At 43.3% G+C, this 13,070-nt stretch overlaps 1 protein-coding gene across 7 annotated transcripts in view; it reads right to left on the minus strand.

Annotated features, from left to right (window-relative positions):
* Window positions 1-5,546: 5,546 nt before the first annotated feature.
* Window positions 5,547-13,070, minus strand: part of TNRC18 (trinucleotide repeat containing 18) — a 136,195-nt gene continuing 128,671 nt past the window's right edge. For all 7 annotated transcript variants that reach the window (XM_085892944.1, XM_085892940.1, XM_085892939.1 and 4 more), the window contains 3 exons: window positions 11,174-12,534; window positions 9,565-9,801; window positions 5,547-8,054 (listed from right to left, as the gene is read on the minus strand). In XM_085892944.1, coding sequence (XP_085749070.1) covers window positions 7,848-8,054; window positions 9,565-9,801; window positions 11,174-12,534 — 1,805 coding nt within the window. In that variant the 3' untranslated portion in view covers window positions 5,547-7,847. The remainder of the gene's footprint in view (window positions 8,055-9,564; window positions 9,802-11,173; window positions 12,535-13,070) is intronic.

The following is a 13,070-nucleotide window of genomic DNA, read 5'->3' on the forward strand; positions in this document are numbered from 1 at the left end:
TGTGTGTGTATGTATGCACATTTGATCATTATATTATAGAATCGAAAACAGTAAGGCCAATCTCCACCAAATTCAGCACACATGCTTTGGCTACCCCAGGGTGAGGGTATGGACACAAACAATTCTACCCCTCTTTTCCCCTCCCCCCCACTTCGTCCCCATCGAAGATACTCCCAAGTTTCTCCCATAACATCCCTTATCTGTCAGATTGGCATGCAGCTGCCTTTCCAACCTCTTCAGACATTTCATTTATGAAGTCATGACATGGTCACCCACTTGGAATATCAAACATGTCATTCAATCCCAATAAATCTCACACTTCACTCTGTCTCTCAGAAGATACTCCGCTGAATCCTCCTATCTCCTCTCTGAACAATCCTCTTGAGGAAGTTTAGACATTCAAACTCCTCGGTCTCGTCTCACTATCAGCCATGATATTTCTTGGGCAAACCACATTTCAATGTTGACCTCCAAAGCCAGCCGCCGACTGGGCATGTCCTGCATCGTGCAGTCCTTCCTTGTCACACCTGAACTCTTATCCACCTACAAGGCCTTCAGCCGCAGTTTGATGGAATACTGCTCTCCCCTCTCGGCTGGTGCCCATTCCTCACACCTTGCTCGGCTTGATGCCATGGAAACCAAGGCATTCAATATCATTGGAATCTCCTGCACCAAAGCCGAGTCTATGGGCTGATCACTTTGCCATCACAATATACACTGGTGGTCTGTTTTCTACCACCTCCTTTCTGGTCTTGCACCCTTTGCTCTTTCTGTACTTTGTCCCCTAATGTTTCTGCAGGTGCATGTGGTCCACCATCAACCCCCTTATGATAAAACTCCCAAAATCCAGAATCAATGCTCACCTCAACTCATTCATTCCTCCTTTTCCTACGTGGGGAACCAATTTCCACAGTCACTTCAATCTCATTCTTTCCTGCAGGGCTTCAACTTCATCACCATCTCAGGTTAAGTACCCACAGCCGTGATCTTTCACAGTCCTCATCCACAGCCATGAACTCTTCTACCCCCATTAATCGTTCCCAAACCCACTTATTTCCGACTTTCCAGCTTTACCTTCCATTTATGTGATTGAGAGTTTGTGGCAGTCTCCATCTTGTTCACCTCCTGTGTCCTCCCGTTGCCCTCATTTTCCACACATCCCTTATTTCTCTACGTCTCCCTCTGTGTTATCACTCCATCCTGCTGATGGTGTGATCCACCCTCACCCCCTCTCTTTCCTGTTCTTTTTGTTTTGTTAGATGCTGAATCCTGATCCTTTCTGTGTTTTATCTCATCCACAAGCCTTGACACTGCACACAAAAAAGTCTCATTGTTATTGCAGTCAAATCTTTGATTTATAAAAAAATGTAAAATAAACAAATGACTGGTAAAGAGTGGGCTTATGTGCTCAGGGTAAGTATTTCTCTGTTGTGATACTGCCTTGTACATACGTGGTTTTCTTAAATCATTCCAAACTGTCCGGTTGTCAGCTTCTGTTGGTTAAGCATAGTGTATAGTAACAGGGAGTATGTCCCTGCCATTCTGACATGGATAGTCATTCGCCGGTTTGTCCACCTACGGTAATGTTCGGCCATATTTTCATCAAGGTGGCATGTTGGGAAGCACGGTGTTTATCTGGGGTGATTCATTTGCCAGGAAGGTAAAGCGGGATTTGGATGCTGGACCCTATCTAAATTAAATGTCTCAGACGGTGTTTGTGGTTACTTAGCAACTCATCGCACAGCGGAATTATCTGCCGTTCATCGTCAGAGACTTCGACGTGGAGGAATAAAAATTTGTCGACTGAAGAAACAACAAAAACAAGAAGACAAGTCTTCATCGAGGACACAGTCCCCAACCACGCCTAAATATGTGACCTGTACATTTTACATTGAAATAAATTAATAGATAGGGAAGATGGTAAAGTATGCAAAAATAAGTAATGGTTTCCGAAAGCACGTACAATCCTGAACTATTCTCTCCAGTAATTTTTTTCTAATTGTCAAAATTCAAATGAAATCGTGTGTCCATTGACCTTTGGCTCTGATCGCAAAATCATTTGGTGTATCATGCCCAGATATTATTGCGTTCATGTGCCGAATATCAAAGAAATGTGTCCAGTTATTTTCAACTTGAGGCTCCGGATAGATGGACTGAATGACAGACAGGATGCAAAACATCAGGCCTGAGCCGGGGCCGACACCCAGTCTGGGGCTTAAAAAAAAAGTTTAATTGATAAGGTCAAATGTGTTGCTTGAATAGCAAAAGTAGTTAGCTCTGCCGCCGAAGGTGGTCGGAGGTTGTTTTCACCCCTTCTATGTTTTCCTGTCTGTTAAGCCGCTGTCACACCTTGACGATTTAGCCAGCATATGCCGATTGATGAAAAATTTGTCTAAAACGCTGGCACACGTCGAATACGTTATGGGTACGTTTTGTATACGTTAAGAGCACGCTGAAAAACACTGCCATATGTCGTAGTACGCTGGCCTTAGACGTTGTATTTTGGGTTGTCCTCAAATTTTTGCATGCTTGAAATTTTACGACGTATGTCGGCGAATGACTCACACGTTCTGCTACGGTGGCCATAAGTCATAGGCACGTTATAAGATCGTTGACACACGTCGACACACGTTACTTGTAAGTTACTCATAAGTCGAAACACGTCGAGGTAATGTTTAGCATACCCGAAACTTATTTCAAACCTATGAGTAACGTTTTGTAAGCACGCGACACAAACGTTGTTCACACTTCGCAACACGTTACTTGAAAGTTCCTCATACGTCGAAACACGTCAAAGTAATGTTTAGGGTACCCGTGACTTATTTATAACCAATGAGTAACGTGCTTGGGAATTATTTGTAAAGCATGTCCTATGCACAAATATGTATGTTGACGTATTTGACGTCTTCAGGACGACCACAATAACTTACTGAACGAGTTTCTAACTTATAGATACCGTATAATGGCGTATTGGCAGCAATTAGGGGAATTGGTATATAAAAAGGGGCTTGGCAGGAGGAACCCGTATTTTTTTTTAGACTTCGTGGTGAGTACATGTCCATGTCATTACGAGAGATGGAGGATACGGCAAGGCTGAGACGACAATACCTACCTGCCCTCCAACATCAACATGACCTCATCGAGTTGACACTGCACCAGTTGCGTGCCAATAGAGCCGGGAGAAGAAGACGTGAACGGAGGAGATGGAACTGGAGGCCATTATGGCATATCTGACCAGCTCATGGTGGAACTCCGGAACGAGGACCATGCATCCTTCATCAACTTCCTGCGAATGCCCCCAACGATGTTCGACGAGCTGCTAGCCAGAGTGGGTCCAAGGATAACCAAGCAGTACACCTTCTACAGGGATCCGCTTGAGCCTGGCATGAGGCTGGCACTGAGCCTGCTGCTGTTGGTGCTGTGACTGCAGTGCTGTGGAAGCGATTTAACTCGTTCAATGGAAACTATTTCATTTGCCGAGCACCAGCGTCCAAAAACAATAGGCGAGTGACAGGCATTTATTAAAAGTGAAGTTGCAGCCTATGAATAGAAAACCTCACGTAATCGTCGACGATATGCTGCCACGCGATGCATACGTTAGACTATCGTTGGGCATAGGTTGTGGACGCCTAAAACACGCTAATCAATCATTGGTATAACTTATCTATAAGTTATCGAAGCGTTCTGTATTCATTACTAGTACATTATGCATTTGTCCAAGTCGTTTTGAATACTTTAAAAACTGAAACAAAAAAATAGTTCATCGTGGGAATGAGAAAAAAAAAATTAGCCGAAAAGAACATCGAACAATGGTGCAAAGTAGTCTCCTATTCGTGGACGCAACGAGGATCCATCATCACCCACATCCTCCCCATCACGCTCTACTACTACTACTACTACTACTACTACTACTACTACTACTACTACTCCTACTACTGACACGCTCACCTAATACTACCACTACTGATACTACTGACATTGACATCGACTCAACATGGAGTCTGGAACACTGACGGGTTCCTCTTGTGAAGCCCATTTGTACATACCAATTCCCCTAAACGCTGCCAAATCGCCATTATACGGTAGATTTAAGTTAGAAACACGTTCAGTAAGTTCTGTGGTCGTCCGGAAGACGTCAATCAAATTCGTCTACATACTACAATGTGCGTTTGAGATACGTTACACATAGGTTCAAAGCACGCTACTCATAAGTTAAAAATTAAGTTTCGGGTATGCTAAACATTACCTCGACGTGTTTCGACTTATGAGTAACTTACAAGTAACGTGTGTCCGTGTGACAACGATCGCGGAGCGTGCCGATAACTTATGCCGGCGTATGCAGAACTTGTGAGCCATACGTCGAGTACGTTGTAAAATTTTCAGCATGCTTGAAATTTCACAAAGTACTAGACGTACCATGGAATATGACAGCGTACTTCATTGTTTTTCAGTGTACTCCTAACGTATACACAACTTACCCATACCGTATTCGACGTGTGCCAGCGTTTTAGACACATTTTCCATAGGTCGGCATATGCTGGCTAAATCGTCAAGGTGTGACCGCGATGTTGACACTTCCAATTTTCAGGCGGTTTTGATTGAAATCGGCGTGCGGCAGGTTTTTAACAGGCTACACCACGAGTTCGTCGGCGATACGTGCAGCACGCTATGCCTAAGTTAAACTATCGTTGGGCATAGGTTGTGAACGCCGACAACAGGCTAAGCATTCGTTGGTATAAGTTATCTATAAGACAACGAAACGTTCTGTGCCCGTTACTATACTAATATGTTATGCATACGACCAACACGTTATGACTACGACCAAAACTTTTTTAAAAAACCTCAAAACTTCAGCGTACGCCAACGTTTTACATACATTTTTATACGTTGCCATTACTGGCTAAAACGTCAAAGTGTGACAGCGCCTTTAGCAGGATATCTCAAAAAGTTAGGGACGGATTCAGATAAAACTTGGTGGACGGACAGGTTAAGTGTATTACAAGGACGAAGCGATTCAATTTTGGTGAAGATCCAGATCCGAGAATTTTATTAAATATTCCAAGTGATTCCTCACAATCGAGAGAAATGATCAAAAACGATATATTGCATGATATCTCAAAAATTTTTGGATGGATTCGGACAAAACTTGGTGGATGAGTTGGGTACGTGACAAGAACAAGTCTATTCGACTTTGGTTCAGGTCCAGATTGAGATCCAGCCTATCAGTGGGTTACAATATGTAAACTGTTTAGCCTGGCGTTAGTGTGCGCTCTCCCGAGTGCTGTTCAAGTTTGGTTTTGCAATTATTTGGTACTTTTAATATTTTCCATGTAGTCATAAAGTTATACAGCTAGTTTGGCTCAAACCGATGCTTCCAGGTTCAAATGTCATGCGCCACATAAATTTTTCTGCTTCCTAATGTCACTAAAATGGTAGATGTAGAAGTTGAATCTCCTTCACAATCCGTAGAGGCTACAGTAAATTAAGGTGTGAGAATTCATAGAATAGAGTAACCGAGTAAAACTAGAGTAAAATGTTGGCACAGATTGATTGACTGGCCCGTCGCCAGGCTCTTTTATTGGTGCAATGTTGGGAAAATAACAGCAACTAACACCAAACAACATTTTCAGGTATGCTGAGCTTCAATCACTATCAAGCTTGGAGTGCATTTGAGCCCTAAGAAACATGTCTGGAACCCGTTAGTCAAATAGGAGTGTAAAAAATCCAGGGCAAAGAAGGCACGATGCAGGCTGGGGGAAAAAAGAAACTTTCTTTTACTATCCTTTTTTGGCCCTCTTAAGACAACGTCCTCGTGCAAAGAGCAAGCAGAACACATTTGGAACATGTATTGCTGTATTTATTGGAGGAAGTGCAGATACAAAATTAAATACTCAAAAATGTCTTATAAACCAAGGGGCTTTTAACAAAGCATAAATTGTTTTAGTGTTGTTACAAAATTGTTATGCTATATACACACTGCCATCCGCTTGCCCCAAGTGTACGTCCCCTATGAACAATACATGCACGCAATTTCCTTAAATCTTTAGTTGACAATGCAGCTAACGTTTACCATTAAACAGTGACGACAACACCTTGACTACAAAAAAATATTCTCCTTAAATAGAGGTTTTTGAGGCCAGCTATGTACAGACATCCCATTGTTCATTTTTCAAACGACCAGTGTGGGATAACAGTTGAGAACTCGCCGAGAAGTCACTGAGGGAAGCCGACGAACCCGCGTCAGTGTCCCCAAATACGTTACTTGTCGCCATAAATTTATCCTTTATTTTAGATTCTGCATCTTTTACACCTCCACAACCATTTCACGCCCCCCCACCCTCACTCCACCCACCCCTGAGAATACCACAAGTACCAACACTGACAACTGGAACGTTTCTAAAACGATGAAACGTGCTGCAGGTGGTACAGCCACGCTTTAATTATCTCACGACATCTTGTTCTGCTGGTCTTGCACATGTGTTTTGCAGAAACTGCTACGTTTATGTAAAGCCATAGTTCGTTGGGTTTCTGCAACTGGCATTTGAAATGTTATGATACTGATTGAAAGATTTTCAATGCATTGTCTACTTTAGCTGTAGATGGAGTGACTGCTAGGTGGGTCAGCTCAAAAAGGTAAACACTGTGCATGTTTGCATAGCAAACAGCGGGAATCCAAAGCAAATAAACTGGGAGGGAGTAAATGCAGTATAAACAATGGGAGAAGATTGAGTGGCAAATATGAGACGATGTCCAAATTTTGCAAATAACGTTTTGCAATTTTCATCAGAATGTACAATGCACTTCGAGATTCCCTCATAAATCCTATCTTGAAACATTAGTGTTGAGAATGCAAGCTCTTCATCCGCTATGCAAGCTGATGTCTTCCGCATCAAGTACAGAGAGGCTACGTCTATCCACAATGAAACTGTGATTGTCAATTTTCTCGTTGACCACTTGTAACTTACAAGCACCAAAATAAAAAATAATGCAAGTGCTGTCTTTTTGCTTCACCGAGAACTAAACTCTTGGTGTGCTCGTGGCACTTGGGGGTGGGGAGGGGCGGTCTATGTACAGGGCAGCAAAGGCCCATGAAGTCCGTTAGATTCGAGAAAAAGCAGCTTCACGGGAGGTGCTTTGGCATCATGAGAACATCGTAATTTACAACCTTCTGGCTTGCCATGAATCTCGTGTCCGAGTGCACGGTCTGCAGGTGTGCTTGATGAAAAGTCTGTTGCGAGACCTATTTTCAATGCTGTTCCTTTAGACGGTAGAGGAAACATGGCTTTTCGACAGCACCAAACTGTTGTGGCTAGAACCGACTTGCCGCGTTTATGGTTTCCACAAAAGTCGTCCATACTGCAGCACAAACACTAAAATATATAAACAAGATTCTAGAAGCACCATGTTGTCCTTCCTGGCGTCGTTGCAGGATTTATTTACCATCAGGGTATACTTTCAGATGTATGGTGAAAAAAAAAAGAAACAAAAAAGAATGCCTCTCTTCATCCTTTTCATCAATTTGGGATGTGAACTGATTTCTACCATTCCAACAAAACTCTTCTGATGTTTTCTTGACTCAAAAGCATCCATGCTGGCTCACTGGTCTCGTTGGACCAAGATGGATAGTGCAGAGAGTATGTTATAGTTTAAAAAAAAAACACTTGCTGAACATTGATGATGGTTTTAGAGGAGAGTGTGTGCTTGCGTGTGCCCAAAGCTTGATCATCCACAAACAATTTTAACATGCATTCAATAGTCGTTGTCCTCTCACTCTTGGTCTTTCCACTCTCCATCTGACCTCCACCTCTTTTTTATTGTCTCCCATATGCATGCACTTCATGCAAGGCTCAGCAGCGGATAGGAATGCCCTCAGTGTCCAGGAGGACACCCGTAGTAGGATCATATGACCCAGCCTGGTAAAAGAGGTCACCGTCACTTTGATTCCTCTTCCCGCACAGCACCTGCTCATACTGCACCAGGCTCAGTACCTGACAACGGTGTGAGATCGTTTGCACATCATTTTCGTCTGCATGCTCCGATTGGTACAAGGCTCGCTGTGGCAATGGGAAAGGTCAGAATGGGAGGAGAAGCATATGGTAAGTCTGACAGGAGAAACATGAAGCGGTTATTGTCATACATTTTTCAGTGTCAGAAATGAAAATTCACTCAAGTTCAACAACTTTTCCATGAAATGATGCGCAACATTCATTATGCATGTTTTGCAACCTCATGTGGGAGTAAATAAAATCCCATGGTTTTATCCTGTGTACGGTGGTTCGGGTTCTGCCGTGGGGCGTGTGTGGTTTGGCCGCGGGGGTTATCTCCCTTGTTCTGGGTTATTCTTGTGGTCAGGAATGTCGGCTTAAATGATCTCCCGTTTCATTGTCAAATCCTTCGTTTTGGACACTATCATTTATTTCCCGTTCATTGAGGTTTAATGAGCGATTTTTGATAGTCCGAAGATGTAATTTCATGATGCTCTTCGCGTTCACTTGATGCGGAGAAAATACGCTTCCGCTCTGATTCCGTTGGTTAACGGAGTGTCCGTGCCCTTTGCCGCTACCCCTTTGCTCTCCCTTCTTCATTTTTCCTCTTGTGCATTGCCTTTGGTATATTTCCTTGTTGTGTTGTTGTTCTTCTTTCGGCTGCTCCCATTAGGGGTCGCCACAGCGGATCATCCGATATGATCTGCATACTGATTTGGCACAGGTTTTACGCCGGATGCCCTTCCTGATGCAACCCTGGTCACCTCTTACGACACAGGGAAAAGGATTGGGTTTCGCCATGATTCCGGGCTGTCCTACACCCTCTCATAGCACGGCCCAGCACAGAGTTCCCGTCCTCAAGCGATCCTCCAAACCAAGCCTCCGAGTAGCCGGATTACAGGCGCACGCCATTACGCCCGGTGGTATATTTCCATGTGCTCTGAATAAATTGTAACTCTGGACTACGAGCCATGTTTCTCCGGTCACACTTATAAACCACCGTGTGTGTGTGTGTGTGTGTTGTTGTTGTTGTTGTTGTTGTTGTTGTTGTTGTTGTTGTTGTAGCTGGTTGTAGCTGGCTTTCTTCTCGGGACTACGGTGCAGTAATTGGTCTTTATTTTGATTATGCAAACCTCTTTCTGTATGCTTCACTGCTAAAACCATCGTGGTAGTTTCGATAAAGATGAAAGGTAGTAGAGAGTGGGAATAAGGTTCAAGTAAAAGGAATAATATGAATGCCTCTGCCACCAAAGCTAGATCTAATTGTGTACGTTTAATCATTCACTTATTCAATCATTCATTCACCTATGCATGCAGGAACCACCCAGGTCTGTTTATCCAACAACTTATTACATTTATAGAACAGGGATGAAGCAATAGGTTTTCTTCAAATAATATATAAAACACCATCCGAGGCAATATACATCAATATTGAATGAATCCTGACCTTCACACCACTTTAGCGACCAACAGTGGATACGTTGCATCATTAGCAATGAGAAATCATTTCCCTAAGCTATAACCGAGAGATTTGAATGCGGTGGCAAAAAAAACCAATACTTGGTGTGGGAAGTGTTACCTTTCCATCATTTGGTTTCCTGTTCAGACAGGTCTCTTCAGGATGGTAGAACCACTTGACACGCACCACCATGTTGCTACCCCAAGACTCCCACATACTCTCAATGCGGCCCACGTAAGGCAAGTTTGGCCGACCGGCAGACAGGAACACGGCACAGTCCCCCACCCGAAGGGTCTCCTTGCCGCGCTCAATGGCTTTGTAAAACAGCTTGCGCGCCTTGCCCTTGACGCCTCTTCGCTGCACACAGATTTGCGGCAAAAAGTTAGGCCATACTCCTTCCAACTCCAGCCCATATTGCTACAACGTCAACATAAGCCGTCGTCATTATCATCCTAAACAGTACAAGTAGAGAATGTGGTTGTTCAAATTTGGCTTGTACTTTAGTATATCCAGAAGATTGTAATTTAACCTTTACAGGCAATCATCACTCCGCTGTCACGGTTTGAACATTTCAACAGGCTTGATATTTCTGTTGACTTGAAATTTCCTCATTATATCTTGCTCCTCTATGTTATTTCACTTTCCACCATCTTGATTGTCAGCACACTCTTTAAAGCAGGTAACGTGTGAATATTGTGTTTTCTTACCGACACTATGAATATATATTCCATCAAAAATTAATAATCTACACACTCTTTTAAACCAAGGTTTAACTTTTACTTTACCTTATTAAGCAATAGTCCAAGTCAAATTTGAACCATCTTCTCAGATGACAAACGTTGCATCTGTTGTGTTAATATACCCTAGCTTCCCTAAGTTCAGAGTTCTAAACTGAAAATCGGATCCGGGATTAAGAACTGGTCTTCCACATGAAGGCTAGCGTTGGTTAACACTCGAAACATCAGTTTCTCCTTGCTTCCCACGGTGGGTAGCATGCCTTGGCTCAATGTCCTGTTTATTTCATCCTGCACAAATACTACCCAACAACTCGGTCTTTTAAAGGAAGATAACCTGCAATAAAGTCCTCCTGTCAATCATAGAAGATCAAATTCGTTCAAGCTCAGTATCGTACTACCCCATCATGAAATCACGTGCTCCACCACTGATCACGTTTAACTCTTTGAATGATTGTCAGGAGCAGAATTTATTAGCTTGTAAGCCTACCGCTAAGCAGGTAACTTCACTGTTTGTTTACCAAGGGTAAATCACACCTGTCTCATTTTAAGTGAAAAGGTGTCATTTTGTTCGTCATAAATCAGTTTTAAATTACTGTGCAGTTACTTTTAAAATTACTTAAGAGATGTGCTTCTGACATTCATTGAAAGAGTTAATTTCGGAGTCATGCTGGAACTCATTGTATTTAAAGTGTTTTTCCCCCCTCAATTTTGAAAAGTTACTTTGTTAGAACCCTTTACAATATGTATGCAAAATAGTATGTTCGAAAAGCGACATCGAACGTCCTGATAATGAACGAAACCTCTTTCTGGGATCAGTGTTGTGATATAAATGAAACAATACAAAAGAGGAAGAATATGGATGGTGGAAGAAAAATAATAACAATGACAACTACAACGTTTGTGGAGAAGAATGGTGATGGGTAGAAATAAAATCAAACAAAATAAACTTCAAAAACATTGAAAGATTGTAATAACTGCTCAGAATTTCTTACTTGTGTCGGCTTTCCTGACCATTTCCACAGCTGTCGTACGGGCAGAAAGGCTGAAATTTTTGGACGATTCTCCACAGAAGGCAGACGCTGCCGCTTGGTGGGCTCCCGGTTGCCTCCAGCTATCTGTGTCCTAATTGACTCTCGTTTAGCCAGCCTCGTCTTTGTTTTCGAGGGGCAGCTGGGACCGGCCTCGGGAAAGGGTGATGGGACTGTCACCGACTCGGTGGAGTGCGACAGGTGGAGAACAGATGAAGTCGATGTCTGTGTGGTTGACAGGAATGATGGCACACTTCCATCATCCGAGTCTGTGTCCGACTCTGAGCTGTATGACGAGTCCTCACTCTCGCTTATCGATGAATTGGATTCGGAGCTCGAAGGTGCCGAGAGAAGGCCGTGCGCCATGTAAGAGGTTGCATTGCCCCCCGTTCTGCCAGGATGTGAAACTGTCAATGCATTCCCTTCGTTTTCTTCCTGTACCTCTTCCGCTTCTATCAATTCCTCATCTTCCTCCTCTGAGTCTGAGGTTTCCGATGAGTCACTGTCACTTTCACTGAAGCCCTGCGTATCAGTGCGGGCAAAATCTTCCCCGTACTTGCCAAAGCTGTAGTTGGCAGGAAGTTTGGGCAAAGCCACACGCACTATTTTTGCTGAGATCTCAGCATCCAAGCCAGTGTCCCGCTGTGACCCGGAGCTTGAGAACTCCAGAGAGCTTCCAGCGGGCCCACCACCATCCCCAGACTGTAGCTTGTGGCCCTCTTGCAGCATCAATGCCTTAGTCTTTTTAGTCTTAGGAAATATAACGCCTTCCTGGTCAAGCTTTATTAACAAGTCACTTTCCAGTCGCTGCTTTCCTATGCCCACCTTCCCTGGTGCATTTTTTGGCCCACTGTCCCTCCTCAAGGGTCGAATAATGGCGCTTGCATTTGGCAGGCATGAAAGGAAAGGGTTGGCAAAGCTCGGCTGCTCACCTTCAACAGCTCGTGTGAACGATGCCAGGGAAAACATCGATGATGATGGTAAGGTAGAAAGAGAAGTGTGGAGAACTGGCTGTGAAAAAGACCCACCACTGACACTGCTCGAGGCCTTGCTTTTCTTTTTGCTTTGAAAGTTAATGGATTTCATCTTCATACCCTTCTCGAGTGTCATTTCCTGTTGAGAGGCAAAACTCGATGCTTTGCCTCGGCTCTTCAAGGGCTTTTCTAAGGTGGACATTGCTCGGCTCAGATTCTCCCCTTCTTCTCCCTCTTCTCCATCGTCCTGCTCAACTCTTACATCTTCATCTTCATCTTCACAAATATCAGTTTTGGATGTCCTGGTGGTGAGGAGGTTAGAGACCAAGACATCCTTTGTACTTGATTTCCCTGTAAAACAAGAAAGCCAGATAGAGTTATTAGCTTAATATTGAGCGACGGCAACATCGAAGATCAACAAACAAACGAATGCTATTCAGAAGCTCAAAGACTCTTTCAAGCATGGCGGATGAGCCGGTAAGAAACGTCGCAAAGGGGGGTGGAAACGGATAACTTATTTTTTAACGCCAGAAAAGCGGACCGAGACGCGGTACATGTGAAGATGATCGGTTCATTAATCTCACAGTCATTTGCAAGACTTTGAAGCTGTGATTACAACAGGAAGTATGAAAACAGCTGGAAAAAAAAAACTAGGGGGATTGAGAATCTAAATAAAAATTGGCGTCAAGTCCAACTTCTCGCCTGATGACGTGGAAACCTCAGACAGATTTGTACTTGTGTAATACACGTGTGATCTCCTTAATAGGTCTTGTGAAGTGCAAAAAAAAAAAAAAAACGAAGGAAGGAAGTATGATAAGAGCAGTAACTTGTAAGAAAAATGCAACTTTACAAATAGACAAAAAATTTAGCCAATTTAACACAAGTGT

The sequence above is a fragment of the Eptatretus burgeri genome, chromosome 8 (assembly GCF_056783735.1).
Source record: "Eptatretus burgeri isolate ZD-2024b chromosome 8, Ebu_testis_v1, whole genome shotgun sequence".
NCBI classification, from domain to species: Eukaryota; Metazoa; Chordata; class Myxini; order Myxiniformes; family Myxinidae; genus Eptatretus; species Eptatretus burgeri.